A 12,659-nucleotide genomic window follows, 5' to 3' on the forward strand; every position below is an offset into this window, starting at 1 on the left:
GAGATAGTTCCGAGAGCTCTGCGTCCACCTACAGTTTACATAATGGATGAAAATTCAGATCTTGGTTCAAGGTGCAATTAGATAATGCAAGAAGAGGAAAGAACGGATCAGGTGAACTGCAATCAGAGAAGGAGAAAAGTGCATTTGATATCTCTCGGAGGCAAAACTAGAGCAAACACATGCACATGCACAGACCTAGATCACAGCTAAGGAATTTGATACTGTCTGGTAGGGAATGGATACCCAGAGACTTTGCAGGGCAACATGTAAACTAAATAGTAGCTGACTGTGAGCCATAAAACCTTATGAACTGATGCAATCGGGGACATTTATGAAAAATGGAAATGTAAATACAGAAGAGTTCAAACACACACTGAGTTGTTTATTCCAGTCCTACACAAAAATGGGAAAAAAGTCCACCCAAAATTTCAGATGAAGAAAATGCTGTTGTAAGGAGCATCTGGTAGCACAGGCAGTCAGATAAAACATGATACTTGTTGTGTTGACAGGTGTGATGTTTCACTGAGAACTGGCTGGTACTTACTGGACTGCCAAGTGGATTTCAGCAGTTTCTATTAACCCATTCCAGAATCGCTTACCCCTAGTATTTAGTAAATATTTGAAATTTTACATTCTTCAATGGCCTATAAAATTTCTTCTCCGGAATACATTTATTCACATTCCTAAATCCTACTAAAATCAGAAGTCTGCAGCAGGCACTAGGATTTAGTGATCCTCACATTCAGGCCTAATCTTGCAAGATGATAGGTCTCTGCACAAGGTGTCTTTTCCTTTCCGGCACCACTGAGACTCAAGCCTTCAGCTGGGAAGTCAGCAAGATAGTCCAAAATTATCCTGAGAATCAGTGACCTTTCCAGAGCTCCCAGATCCAAGAAGTGATGATGCCCGGGTGCCACTGGCAGTTGCTTCACTCCAGCCAAAGCCACATCTGCACCAGTAGCAGCCCCCAGAGAGCAGACTGGTGTTTCTTTTGTGGAAAATATTGCCCATTATTAAAGTGATCAGGACTGGCTTATGAATACCTGATTAAAGAACAAACTGTGCTGAGTTGACTGACGCCATTGACAATAGAGCCACATGAAGTTAAAAGCTGTATCTGTTTGCTATTACGTAAGAGGAAAAGCCATGAGTGGAAAAAACTAGTTTTTCCAACTCAAGTTGGAACTTGGCAAATCTCATTTAATCACATCTGGCAATTTTCTAGTCTGAGCAATTATCAATGCTGGATATCGTGTTTTTAACAAGTAATGCAAACAGAAACTAGAGCAAACAAGATTCAGGAAATAAAGAGCTTTTTTTTCTTTTTAATACTTGTGCACTTTTCAGCAATATTATAGGCCACAGCTGGGAAAAGACTATTTTAGGTAACTCTCTTATTTATGATAAAAACAGCCATATTTCAATCTAGTGACAGATTAGTCTAGATTAGTGACAGATGACTACATCCCAGAAGAGCGTGCAACACTCTTTTGAACTCACTTCTCTTGAAAGAATAGGCAAAAATATCATCAATTTTGTTTACTGCAAGAAAAAAAGTAATAGTGAACAGCTTTGACTGTCTGCTAAGGTTTTTCATGCTACCAGCAAAGGAGACTCAAAAACATCTGCACAGACCTAGGAAGCTGCATGTTCAAAGGATTACTGTGGGAACAGTGAATCTCATAAACACAATTATAGCTTAACCAGAAGCTGCTGGGTGCTCTACTATAGACATATAGTAGAGGTCATTTCTAGCGGATGTGAGTTTTTGATGTAAAAAAGAAGTAACAAAGCTGCAGTCAAGAAGGAGCCCAAGAAAATGGGAGCACTTTTCTGTTCCACTCAGTTCTATTTTGATTATTTCAGCCAGCTGCTTATACCCTGTAATGGTGGATAACGTTGCCTGGAGGGTTTAAAGAGCTTTGCCTTTTAAATGAAAATACAGAAATCTTCTGAAGCAGTTCAGAACAGAATTGCTTCCTGTAATTGGGAGCAGGCTCTAGTTTATTTACTAGTATTCGGATACCATGTTAAGAAAAAAAAAAAAAAAAAAAAAAAAGCCTTTAAATAGTCAAATACACCTTACATTGCCATGAAGAATTATGCAACTAGTTCTGTGGCATCTGAGCATCATATACTGTCCCAAATAACAAACTACTGCCCACTTCTTGCTAATCTTCCTGTCTTTGCCATTTAGGGAAGCAATTGTTAGAAATTTCTTCAAAAGCATGTTGGTTTTTTGTGCATGTAATTTAGTGTTGAAGGTTTCAAGTGGGAACTCAAAGGAAGTTTTGCACTTTGAAATCTTTGTTGACATTTAAGATAGCCCAAGTCAAATAGAGATCAATAGATCTAAGACTCTTGTCTAGTGTAAATATAAATATTAAATATATAAAAATCTTTGAGGTCTAATAAGGTTAAAGCTAGACAAAAACTTATAATGTAGACTTAAAATTGAATGACTAACGTGTATTCATAACCTTTCAATAAACTTAACTGAGTCACTCTGAGAAGTAATATATAATCCACAAACCTCAATAGAAACCTGAGACATGCAGAGCTAAACTCAGGGAAGTTGTTTTTCTTCAGAAGCTTGCTTTTGGCCCGGCTAAATGGAGGTGCTGCCAATTTGTGCTTCCAGTTTCAAGTCAATATTTTCAATGATTTTGGATGGGCATATGTGTCAAAGTCAGTCGTGAATCATACGGTTCTTCAGTCTGAGTACTGGTAGCTATTATCGTTCTCTTCTGTGCACATTTGCATTTTCTGTGATATTTAAAAGCCAAACAAAGAGTTTGTCTGCAGAGGGATGCTGAAGGACATTAGTCTGAATCAGCCGAAGATATGACATGAGAGAAGATTAATAAAATGTTATTAAGGTCCTCATGGAGCTTTTAATTCTGAATGAGAACAGATATTTTAAGCTAGATAAATGAAGTAAATGGCTACATTTAGTCTGTGTTAATGCTGGAACAAACCATCTACACAATGCTTTGCTGTGTAATTGACTAATTCATATTTAGGTCAACAAACATTAACATATCTGTGTAGACCAGGCCTAAACGTAACAACCACAGGTCCTCAGCCAGCTCATCCCCAGGCCTGCATCTCACCAGGAGGTGCAGAGCACAGGTTTGAGGCTTTGCTGAGTTTCGCCAGATCAATGCACCACCACAGATTGAGTGAATGTGGCTGAAGGTCTGTGGGCATGAATGTTGCCCAGTTCAACAAATGAGAAACATAATTAAATCTCTTCTCTGCAGGTGCATTTGAACTTTGGAAGGACTAACCTAATTGAACTGCTTTCAAGTATTAAAAAAATCCTGCTAATCTATTCAGATTCAAAGCTGGTTCCTGCAGAAATTTTCTCACCTTAGTTTCTCCCAAAACCTGTTGTATTTAATGCAACAATATGACCAGACCAATGAGTGTAATAATACTTCTTTTTCATTTTTCATTATAAAGGTAACACATTTAAACATCAATTTAATATGTTTTTAAGCAACAGAAAGTCATTCAGAGAAAAAGGTGCAAATTTAAGTTAAAACCAGGAGTCAGCCTGCAAAAAACAACAGCAAGAGAAATCATTTAGCATTCACTCTGAGCCATCCCAGGAGATGGCTGATGCTGCAGTCAGAAGATGCCACCTACACTAGATTGCATGCGGCTTGATAAAATCCACACTCTGTTATTTTCTCTCATCACCATTTACACAAGCAAGAGCACTCATCAGTAATTTTTAACTTATGACCATTATGCCACTAAAATGTATATTTTGTTGCCATTAAAAGGAATAGCTACTAGATCACTTGAAACAGACAACAGTTGCTGTATCAGGAGTACACAGGTCACATTTTGAATGCTTCCCAATACACAGGCACACCAGAGATTTGTAAGTGGAAACACAAGATAGTTACAGAGCAGATAACACTGTGACAGAAATTAGTGAATAACTGTGTACCGCAGAAGTCATGAAATTGAAAACATAAAATCAAACATCATTCAGACTAAGGAAACCTCAAACTTCAACAATTTGCAGTAGAATTCCTGCCTGGGTTGATGCTATATGCAATCAAGCAGTCATGAACAAAATACTGGTCCATGTCCCTTTAATTTTGAGGAAAACTGAACCTGTACCCCGTACAATGTGGAAACACAGCCTCCTCTATGCTCTTTGTCTTCTTTTACACATGCTTGTTGCCTCCACCTTAAATATATGACCTAAGATGCAGGATGCTGTGGAAGAAAGGCAGATCCAGGTCAGAAAACACTTAACATCACTGGGAGTAACTTTAAAAGGTCAAAATGAACACTTATTTACTCCTTTCAAAATTACATTCAATGCACTGAATGCTTCGTGTTATAAACCTACACTGACTACACTGGAAAATTAAATTTTTTTTTCTTTTTTAATCAGAAACATAATTCTTCTTTTCAACATATCAAGTTCTGGAATTTGATCAAGACACACAGCCATGAATTTACTTGGGGAGAGTAATATATTTAATGATGTGCTTAACAACCGTATATAAACAAGTATAGTTGGCAAAATAAATGTGGTTAAAACCTGCAAGAGTCGAAACATTGGTTTCAAAATGTGTTTATTTAAACAAAATCTGAAAAATATAACTCCTAATCCCTGCAACTTCAACCCATTGACATGGACAAAAAAGTCTGGATAAGGAAAATAGCAAGCAAACAATCTATCAGCACTATTATTTAATTTAGAAATTATGAAAGCAGAAGATTTCAATAGAACCCACAGATTGGTTTTAACATCCTGGAAAAATGATTCCACATAACTTTAAGCATTTGGATTTAAATTCCACAAAATATGTTACCAAAGCATGACCTGCCATCCATTGCATCCAATAGCTGTGATGGGTGGATGGGGGGCTGAGGTTGTAGAGATGCTCCAGAGCACAGAGTTTGGGGCTGATACAGTCCATACAGACATCAGCAGATAAGGCAGATGGAGAATGCAGTGAGTAGAGGCACGTTTGCCCACAGAAGGACATCTATTTGCTTGGTTTCCATAGAGAGGAAAGGAAAATGTTCCTAGCCTTGAGATTTCCGTCAGAAAAGCATAGCAGGGCAGCTGCGGGTATATCACTCACTGTGGAGTCACCAGAAGAAGGCTGGTTAGATACGTTTCACTCTGTTTGTTTATCAGAAGTGATCATGGTAACCAGTGGCTGTGACAGAGACCTCCACTGCTAATCAAACACTTGGCAATCATGACTAATGTAACGTGAAATGTTTATTTTCCTGATGTAAGGCATCCTCTAATGGCAAACATCACCTCCTAATGAAGCATGAGGCCAACTGCTTTTCCTGGCTTTCCCTCACAGGAAGCCATGAGATCCCAGGGTGAGGCAGAGCCACACTGCCTTTCTCTCATGTGCCGAGGTTTCAAGCTGCAAAGCAAACAGGAGGCTGCTCTAGCATGCAGTCCATGAGCATGTGTCCTCATGTGCTCCCATTTCCCAAGTCCAAAAGGCAGAGTAAATAGGAGGGGAGATAAATGTATATTTGTCAACTGTGCTTTGAACAGATTGAGTGTAAATGTAACAGAAAACATGTGGCTGTCTCTTTGCTTCCACAAGAGAAGTGTCTCTTCCACTTCCTCAAGAGAGTCTCTGTCTTATCACTCAGAAAGCCCAGCATGTTCAACTCCCATGGCATAGAAGAGACAGTGGGAGAAGTGAAAGACCAGCAGACAGTGTGCACAGGGCTTATGTGACACTCTGAGAAGAGTCAGACCCTCCTTATACAGCGCAAAACGTTCTACACAGGGAGCAGTGGGGAAAGGGAAATGCAGGGCAGGAGGCTTGCAGGGGCCAGTGTCAAACTCCAGAGTGAGTCAGAGGGAGATAATGACCTCAAATGTGGTGACAGCAGGCACAGAGAAGGCTGAGAAAATACGTTAAGTCAGAGATGAACAAAAGATACTGCTGTTGAAAAGGGACTGCAGTAAACTTACGTGATTGTTCTTGCATACCTGCAAAAACTCACTGCCTTCTGTCAACAAGGAGAATTGAACAGTGTAGGCTGGGAGTACTCACTTTGGGTAGCTATCTTCCTCTTCTCGGTAGTCTACCCTATACTTTAATATCTTTATTAAGTCCAGGAAGCTGGTGCTGTAAATAAACTGATGCCAGACTTGCACAAGGCAGCAAGTAATCTTAGCATGAAAGGGTCCTACGGTATTCACAGACCAAAGTCTACATAGTATCTGACCCCATCGTGGTATCTGATTATTTTCTCAATTCTGTGCCTTTATCCAAATGAGAACCCCTGCTGCTCTATACTAGCTGCTGCCATAAAGCATGCAACAGGAGTCTGTAATCTCTTTCTCTCTCAACAGGTACGGAGGTGGATTAAAAGCCCAATGGTCAGCGTGGAAAAGCACCCAAATACTAGCCTCAAATACCCAGGACCCACTGTGATGCACATGCCGCCAGCGGATGCGGAGCTGGACGCTCCCATGTGCCAGACCTGTCTGGGTGACCACTCCTTCTCCCGGGGTGTCATGCCACAGGAGACCGAGTCCTGCTCTTGGGAGAGCCAGCCGAGCAGCAAGGTGAGCCAAGCCTCCTTGTATGCATGTTTCTCACTAAGAGTGGGGCTGTGCAAGGCCAAACAGCCATGATTTAGCCTCACAGTGTATGAACTGATTGGTAACCACAGTAAGCAGCATTTCTTTCCTTTACACAAACTATGGAGAGGTGATGCTATCTCTCCAAGATAATTATAAGAAACAGAACCTGTTGTTTTGTACTTGGTAAAAGACCACATTTTTTTACCCATTACTTCATAGAAATGCAGAATCATAGAATGTATTTGAAGGGACTTTAAAGACCATCTAGTTCCAATTCCCCACCATAGGCAGGGTTGCCACCCACTGGATATGTCTGCCCTGGGACCCATCCAACCTTAAACACCCCCAGTGACATTTCCTATTTAGAAATAATAACTTGGCTTAAGGAGTTTTCCTAAGAAGAGGTGAATGATGCAGTGCCTCTTTTCCCTGGAAACGATCAAGGAGGGGCTTTACTGAGGGAGACCATGGACTTTTCATGCATCATCCAGCTCCACCTAAGCCCTGTGGAGAAAAGCCAAATGCAGAACAGGAAGCTGTGCTCGGAAACCATCCTCATCAGTGGACTCATCCCTATTCAGAGAGTGCCACACAAAAAAAAAACAAAACACCAGAGAATTGCATAAACATAAAAAAGCAAAGTCTTTCCAAGCACAAAGCAGAGCAAATGTGACAAGAGATTTATCAGACTGTGGGTGCAGATTTCACAGCAGAAACATTTCATATGTCTGCTGCATTTTAAATAGAGAAATTCAAAAAATGAGTAAAAGAGGAAGTCCTGTGCACTCTAGAAATCCATGAATAGCATGTGGGGGAAATATATGCACAAGCTCAGGAGTTAATTACTCCTCTATTTTACTTCATTAGTAGAAAATTAACTTTGTACAACCTGAAGCATTAAAAAATAAAACACCAAACAGAGGGGATTCTGCGAGTCTTTTGCCTTGCCAGAAATCACATGTATCGCTATACAAGCCACACAGCCTCACAACTGATTTCCACTGGGTTCTGCACGCATGTGGGATGGATTTGTCTATAGGCATTTTCCCTCAGTGCTCTCTCGGTCTCTTTTCTGCAGGCAGTGAAGAGTCTGCTTAGTCAGCAGTTGGAGTCTGCTGCAAAGGGATATTTTGCACGCTGCTTTAAAAATAACGTTGTCTGGCAAAAGACTCCTTGGCTAAAGCTACGCTGCATAAGGAGCCTTTTAAGTAAGTTACAGCACAGAGACTTTGATGAGATTAAATGTAAGGTCACTGCCTCTTTCTCTCCAGTAAACCATACAGGAAGCTTTTAATAATAAAGACTGAAGGAGCTAGGGCCTGACCTTTTTCAGGTTTAAAGAGAATTGCTGGGTCAGGACATGCTCAGAAGCTACGACTGCAAGAGATGCATAAATGTGAGGTAACTACCTTCACTCTAAACCAGGGAACTTGAGCAGAGGCAGTCTATATTTCAAAGAGAAGAGAAGGTTGTCTCTTAAACCAGCAGATAGTCTGGGGCATGCCAGTTGTCTCTGATGGGTAATTCCTGTCTCTTCTTCCTCTTCATTCTTCCTTCTCTGTTTTTCCAGTGCTCTCACCAGGTGATTACTGCTTCTTTGCTGTGCCCAGACACATATAAGGGTCCCACTGATCCTCTTCTTTCATTCAAGGACAAATTAATTCACAAAATAATCAGCTGTGAAATATTATTAAGGACTTATTCATGGCAACAAACCTTCTCTGACGTGTCTCAGTAATTCTGATCAGTTTGAAAAAAGTCTTTTAAAAAACGATCTGATAAAATCACATCACCAAGGGAGCATGTGTCTGTATATCTAGTCTTAACTCTGGCAAAAAACTAGGAGAAAAAGTCTTTATTGCTTTTTTACAGTGATGCTAATTTTGTAGTAGTCTTTAAAATTCACTTAACATAAATAAGATTATGTTGAAAGAAAGTGTCTTGAGATCTTTTCTTATTATATTCTTCCATTTCTACCTCCCAAAGATTTTCTATTAGAGTATGTGTCAGTTGGAGTTCGTAAATGATTACTGATATAGCCTCTTCAAAGTTCTCTCTATTATTTGTATGATCATGTATTATCTCTGTATATATGTTACAAGATAATTTTCAAATATTCCCAGGAAAAAAAAGGCAATTTTCACAAAACTTGCATAGGTGTATTATTGTAACTGTCTTGGATTAATTCTATGTAAAGTTTATATCTGCTCTATCAGTGCAAGAGCTGAATCCCTGTGAGACCTTGGATCACTGCCAGGGTAATGATTTACAATGGCTATCCCTCTCTTTGCATGTGTATCTACATACTTCACATTGTGTAAATGCTACCAGGTTGATGAGAAGGGTAAATTTCCTTTCAAAATAAATTGCAGCGCAGTATCATTTGCAAATAATCTGGTTTTGAAAGGGCAGGTTGGACACTTTTAGACCTGCTTAACATTCTCTTACAGTGGGAGAGGTGATCATGAAGGAAATTGGATGTGGTTCAAATCTCTCAAGTGAAGGTTTACCAAGCTAAGTTGCTCAAGGTAGGCTTTCCTTATTAAAAAAATAATAATAATAATAAATCCTTCATACCCTGCATAATATGCATACACTGCTTAGGCTGAATTGTAATGCCTTTGTTTCAAACCTTCCTCTAAATAAACAAAAGATAGCAGATTTTAAGATTAGCAATCTTAAAATATTTGTTTGTTTGTTTGTTTGTTTGTTTCCCTCAATTACAGCCAGTGACTAGGTTCAAGACTTGTTCTGTTCTTTCCTCTTTTTTTCTCTAAAAATGCTCCTGCTGTCCTATCTGTCAGCTGCCATGTGTCCTGAAGCATCATGGACACATCTCATTCTAGTAGACCAAAGCCTTGCTGTTATAAGCTATCTTCTCTCCCCAGAGTTTAACAAAAACCCTGTGCTGCCCCTAGCTAAGAGATGAGATGAGGGAAAGAATAAATGAATGTGTTTTGAGTAATGTGACTTTACATTGCTGGGAGCACAGCCACCACAGCATGACAGTGCTGAGCAGCGCACTGAGACACACCAGCCCAAGGAGGCATCTGTCCCCACATCAGGTGTGGTGTGGTGGGTTTGAAGGGCAAAGCTGGCAAATGCGTTTGGTCTCTTCACACTTCACTGCATAGCTGGCAGTTACAATGCACTGAGAACACATGTGGAAAGAAGATGGAGGCTGCTGAGGGACTTATCTTTCTCCACCCTCTGAAGTACATCCATGCCCAGTATCTTTTGCAAGGAGCATCAAGAAAGCCTTGCTTAGAGTTGCGGGGAGTTCAGTGTTGCCACCAATTTGGATTAGTTCTTTGTAACTTACTGGAAAATCATTATCCTGAAGGACGCTTCTGGAACCAACTACCAGATCGATAGCAGGAATTTATTTTACTATTAGAAAACCTTTGAAGCTCCTGTGGGTAATAGAAGTCTTCTATTTAAGTCAGATTTCAGTACTTTATTATAGTTCAAATCTTGCTTCAGACATAAGGAGTGCTGAAAAAGGTACCCACAGCAAAGGTTGGGAAATTATTTGAGGTCGTTCTACTTACAATTCCCTCCTATAAATAATACATGGCTTTTAGAAACTTGCATATGAAACGAGGTAAGAATATGCTTCAGGTGAAATACATTGTAAAAAGGGACATTATAAAAATAAATACCTTTCAATTGAATAGAAAATGTAGAGCTGAGAAAAGGAAATATCTGACTAACTCTCATAAAGAAGGAGTTTGGGAACTGATCTGATTGGACTTTTAAAAGAATATAGATTATTTTCTCACACATTATGGAAAGAAGTTCTCCATTTTTAATGATCTGCATTGGCAATGAGGCACCTTTTCTAACTTATGTAATTTATACCCTGATAAGCTCTAATTAATATACAAACATATGCACATGCACAACAGAGGAAATAAAAATCTTGAAAGCCCAGTATGTGATTCCAATTAATCTTGTAATGAATATATGAGTAAAGTACGACAACAAATATTATCTGAATGGGAAAATAGGTTTAAAAAAAAAAGGTCATATAATAGAATTATTCAGACAAATGAAATGTGGAGAAGACTGTGAGAGGCTTTAATAAACCTAGACAAATTAACAACCTGATGGCAGATTACACTTGATAGAGACAGAAACACCGTAACGCACTTTGATGGAATAATTAAAACTACTTGGTACACACTGCAGCATGTTAGATTAACAGAGATTATTCCAGAAGGCATTCCTGGATGTCACTGTGAAGATCTTTGTAAAGATCTCAGCTCAGCGTAGCTCAGCGGATAGCACCCACATACAGCAAAGCAGTGCCCGTTCACTGAGGAATGCTGGATTTACTTCTGCCCCAGATGGGACAGGAAATAAACAAAACTCACCTATATACCTAGCAATATCAGTGTAACTAATGTCTGGGAAAGGCACTGCAGTCCAAACTGTGTTAGTTTCCCTTAGCCCATATAGAATCACGTAATAGAATTACAGAATCAGAGTTGGAAAGAACCCTTCAAGATCATCTAGACAAACTCCTTTGCAATGAAGAGCAACATTCACAGCAAATCAGGTTGCTCAGAGCTTGGTCCAACCTGGCATTGAATATCCCCAGGGTCGGGACTTCCTCTGTTCAAGTATCTCACTACTGTAGTATTTAAGCTACCATACAGCACAAATTGAATAACAAAATGTGTTATTATACAGTATAGAAAACTGAACATTATAAGCAGACTTTAAATACAAGAGTTACAGGGATCTGGAACTACCTGTCAAAACAGAAGAATCAAAGTAACTTATTTCTGGAGTATGATATACTCATGTGTAGGATGTTCTTGCCTTTACACTTAGTTATTCCATACTTCAGAGTACATTTTATATTATTACATTTTTGTATATTTATGTATTTTTATATAAAGACTGGAGGATGGGGGCTTAGCCTACTGAGTTTGGGAATTGTGCCTTGTACTCATAGAGAGGTAATCTGTTGGGAAATTCTGTTGTCCATATTGTGTTTCCAATATAGACAAAAGGAAGAAGGATGCCAAATCCATTGAAGAAAGTATTTATATACTGTATGTAGTTTAACTTCTGAATCCATTGCCACTGGACCTCTATAGCTTCAGTTTTACTTTTCACATATAAGCAAACACACAAATCAAATTAAGCTCCAGAAATTTGTTATAGCACTGTCTGAAAATGAAAGAGGGTTTCAGAGAAGTGAGTTGTTCAGTGTGAGCAATTAGAACAGCGTAGATGGTATTTTATACTTCTCTCCAGTCAGCATCTTCTGTCTGCACAAAGTTTATATTTTCTGGATCATCACGAGTTGAAGTTTAATCCTGCAAATTGACAGTTCCAAATGGAAAACTCATTTTCACTGGCACAGTTTACAGCTATTTCCTAAATAGCTGTTTCTAGCTGACTGCACTAAAGCTCTTTTAACTGTTGATATAAATGTGCCACTAATGGGTTTTTAATGGAATTTGGAATTAAGTACATTTGAATACAAATCCCCGCCCATATGCAGATGGTTATATATCTACCAATAGGTGTCTTATTTTAGGAATTTCTGTACATACCTGAAGACTGGAGATTCAAATGTGATTTCACTGTAGAACCTATAGCTTTACCAGAATGAAAAGCAATCTCAGATCTGTCTGTTGCTTATGTCTCAGTAGCTGGGAGGATCAGCTGTGAAAAGCTACTTGCAAGTGAGGTGAGAACAGGCTTTGTTTCAGGGATTAAATCTAAATGCAATATGTACTTTCATGGTTTTGTAATGGATTGATATAGGGTTATTATGGATAATATTTATTTAGACGAGTCAAAAATGTTTAACACAAAAGCATTTTCAAATGGAAATAGCAAAGCACAGTTTGCAAATACACAGGCTAAAATTATGTGTAATTTCAGTGAATGGCAAAGACTGAATAGCAGACAATTGCCTGTAGGGGTTTTTACAGTCCCAACTGACAAAGCAACATCTATAACACAGAGCATATAAATCAGTTCCATGACTCAAAGAAGAAGATACGATATATCAATCATCTGCTTTACAAATACGCAG

The 12,659-nt window shown here is 39.0% G+C and overlaps 1 protein-coding gene across 1 annotated transcript in view; it reads left to right on the forward strand.

Annotated features, from left to right (window-relative positions):
* Positions 1-12,659, forward strand: part of SGK1 (serum/glucocorticoid regulated kinase 1) — a gene marked incomplete at both ends in the record, with an annotated part of 74,844 nt that overhangs the window by 18,445 nt on the left and 43,740 nt on the right. The window contains one exon of the mRNA XM_079532564.1: positions 6,368-6,583. Coding sequence (XP_079388690.1) covers positions 6,368-6,583 — 216 coding nt within the window. The remainder of the gene's footprint in view (positions 1-6,367; positions 6,584-12,659) is intronic.

This window comes from Tetrao urogallus, assembly GCF_951394365.1.
Source record: "Tetrao urogallus genome assembly, chromosome: 2".
In the NCBI taxonomy this organism is placed as follows: Eukaryota; Metazoa; Chordata; class Aves; order Galliformes; family Phasianidae; genus Tetrao; species Tetrao urogallus.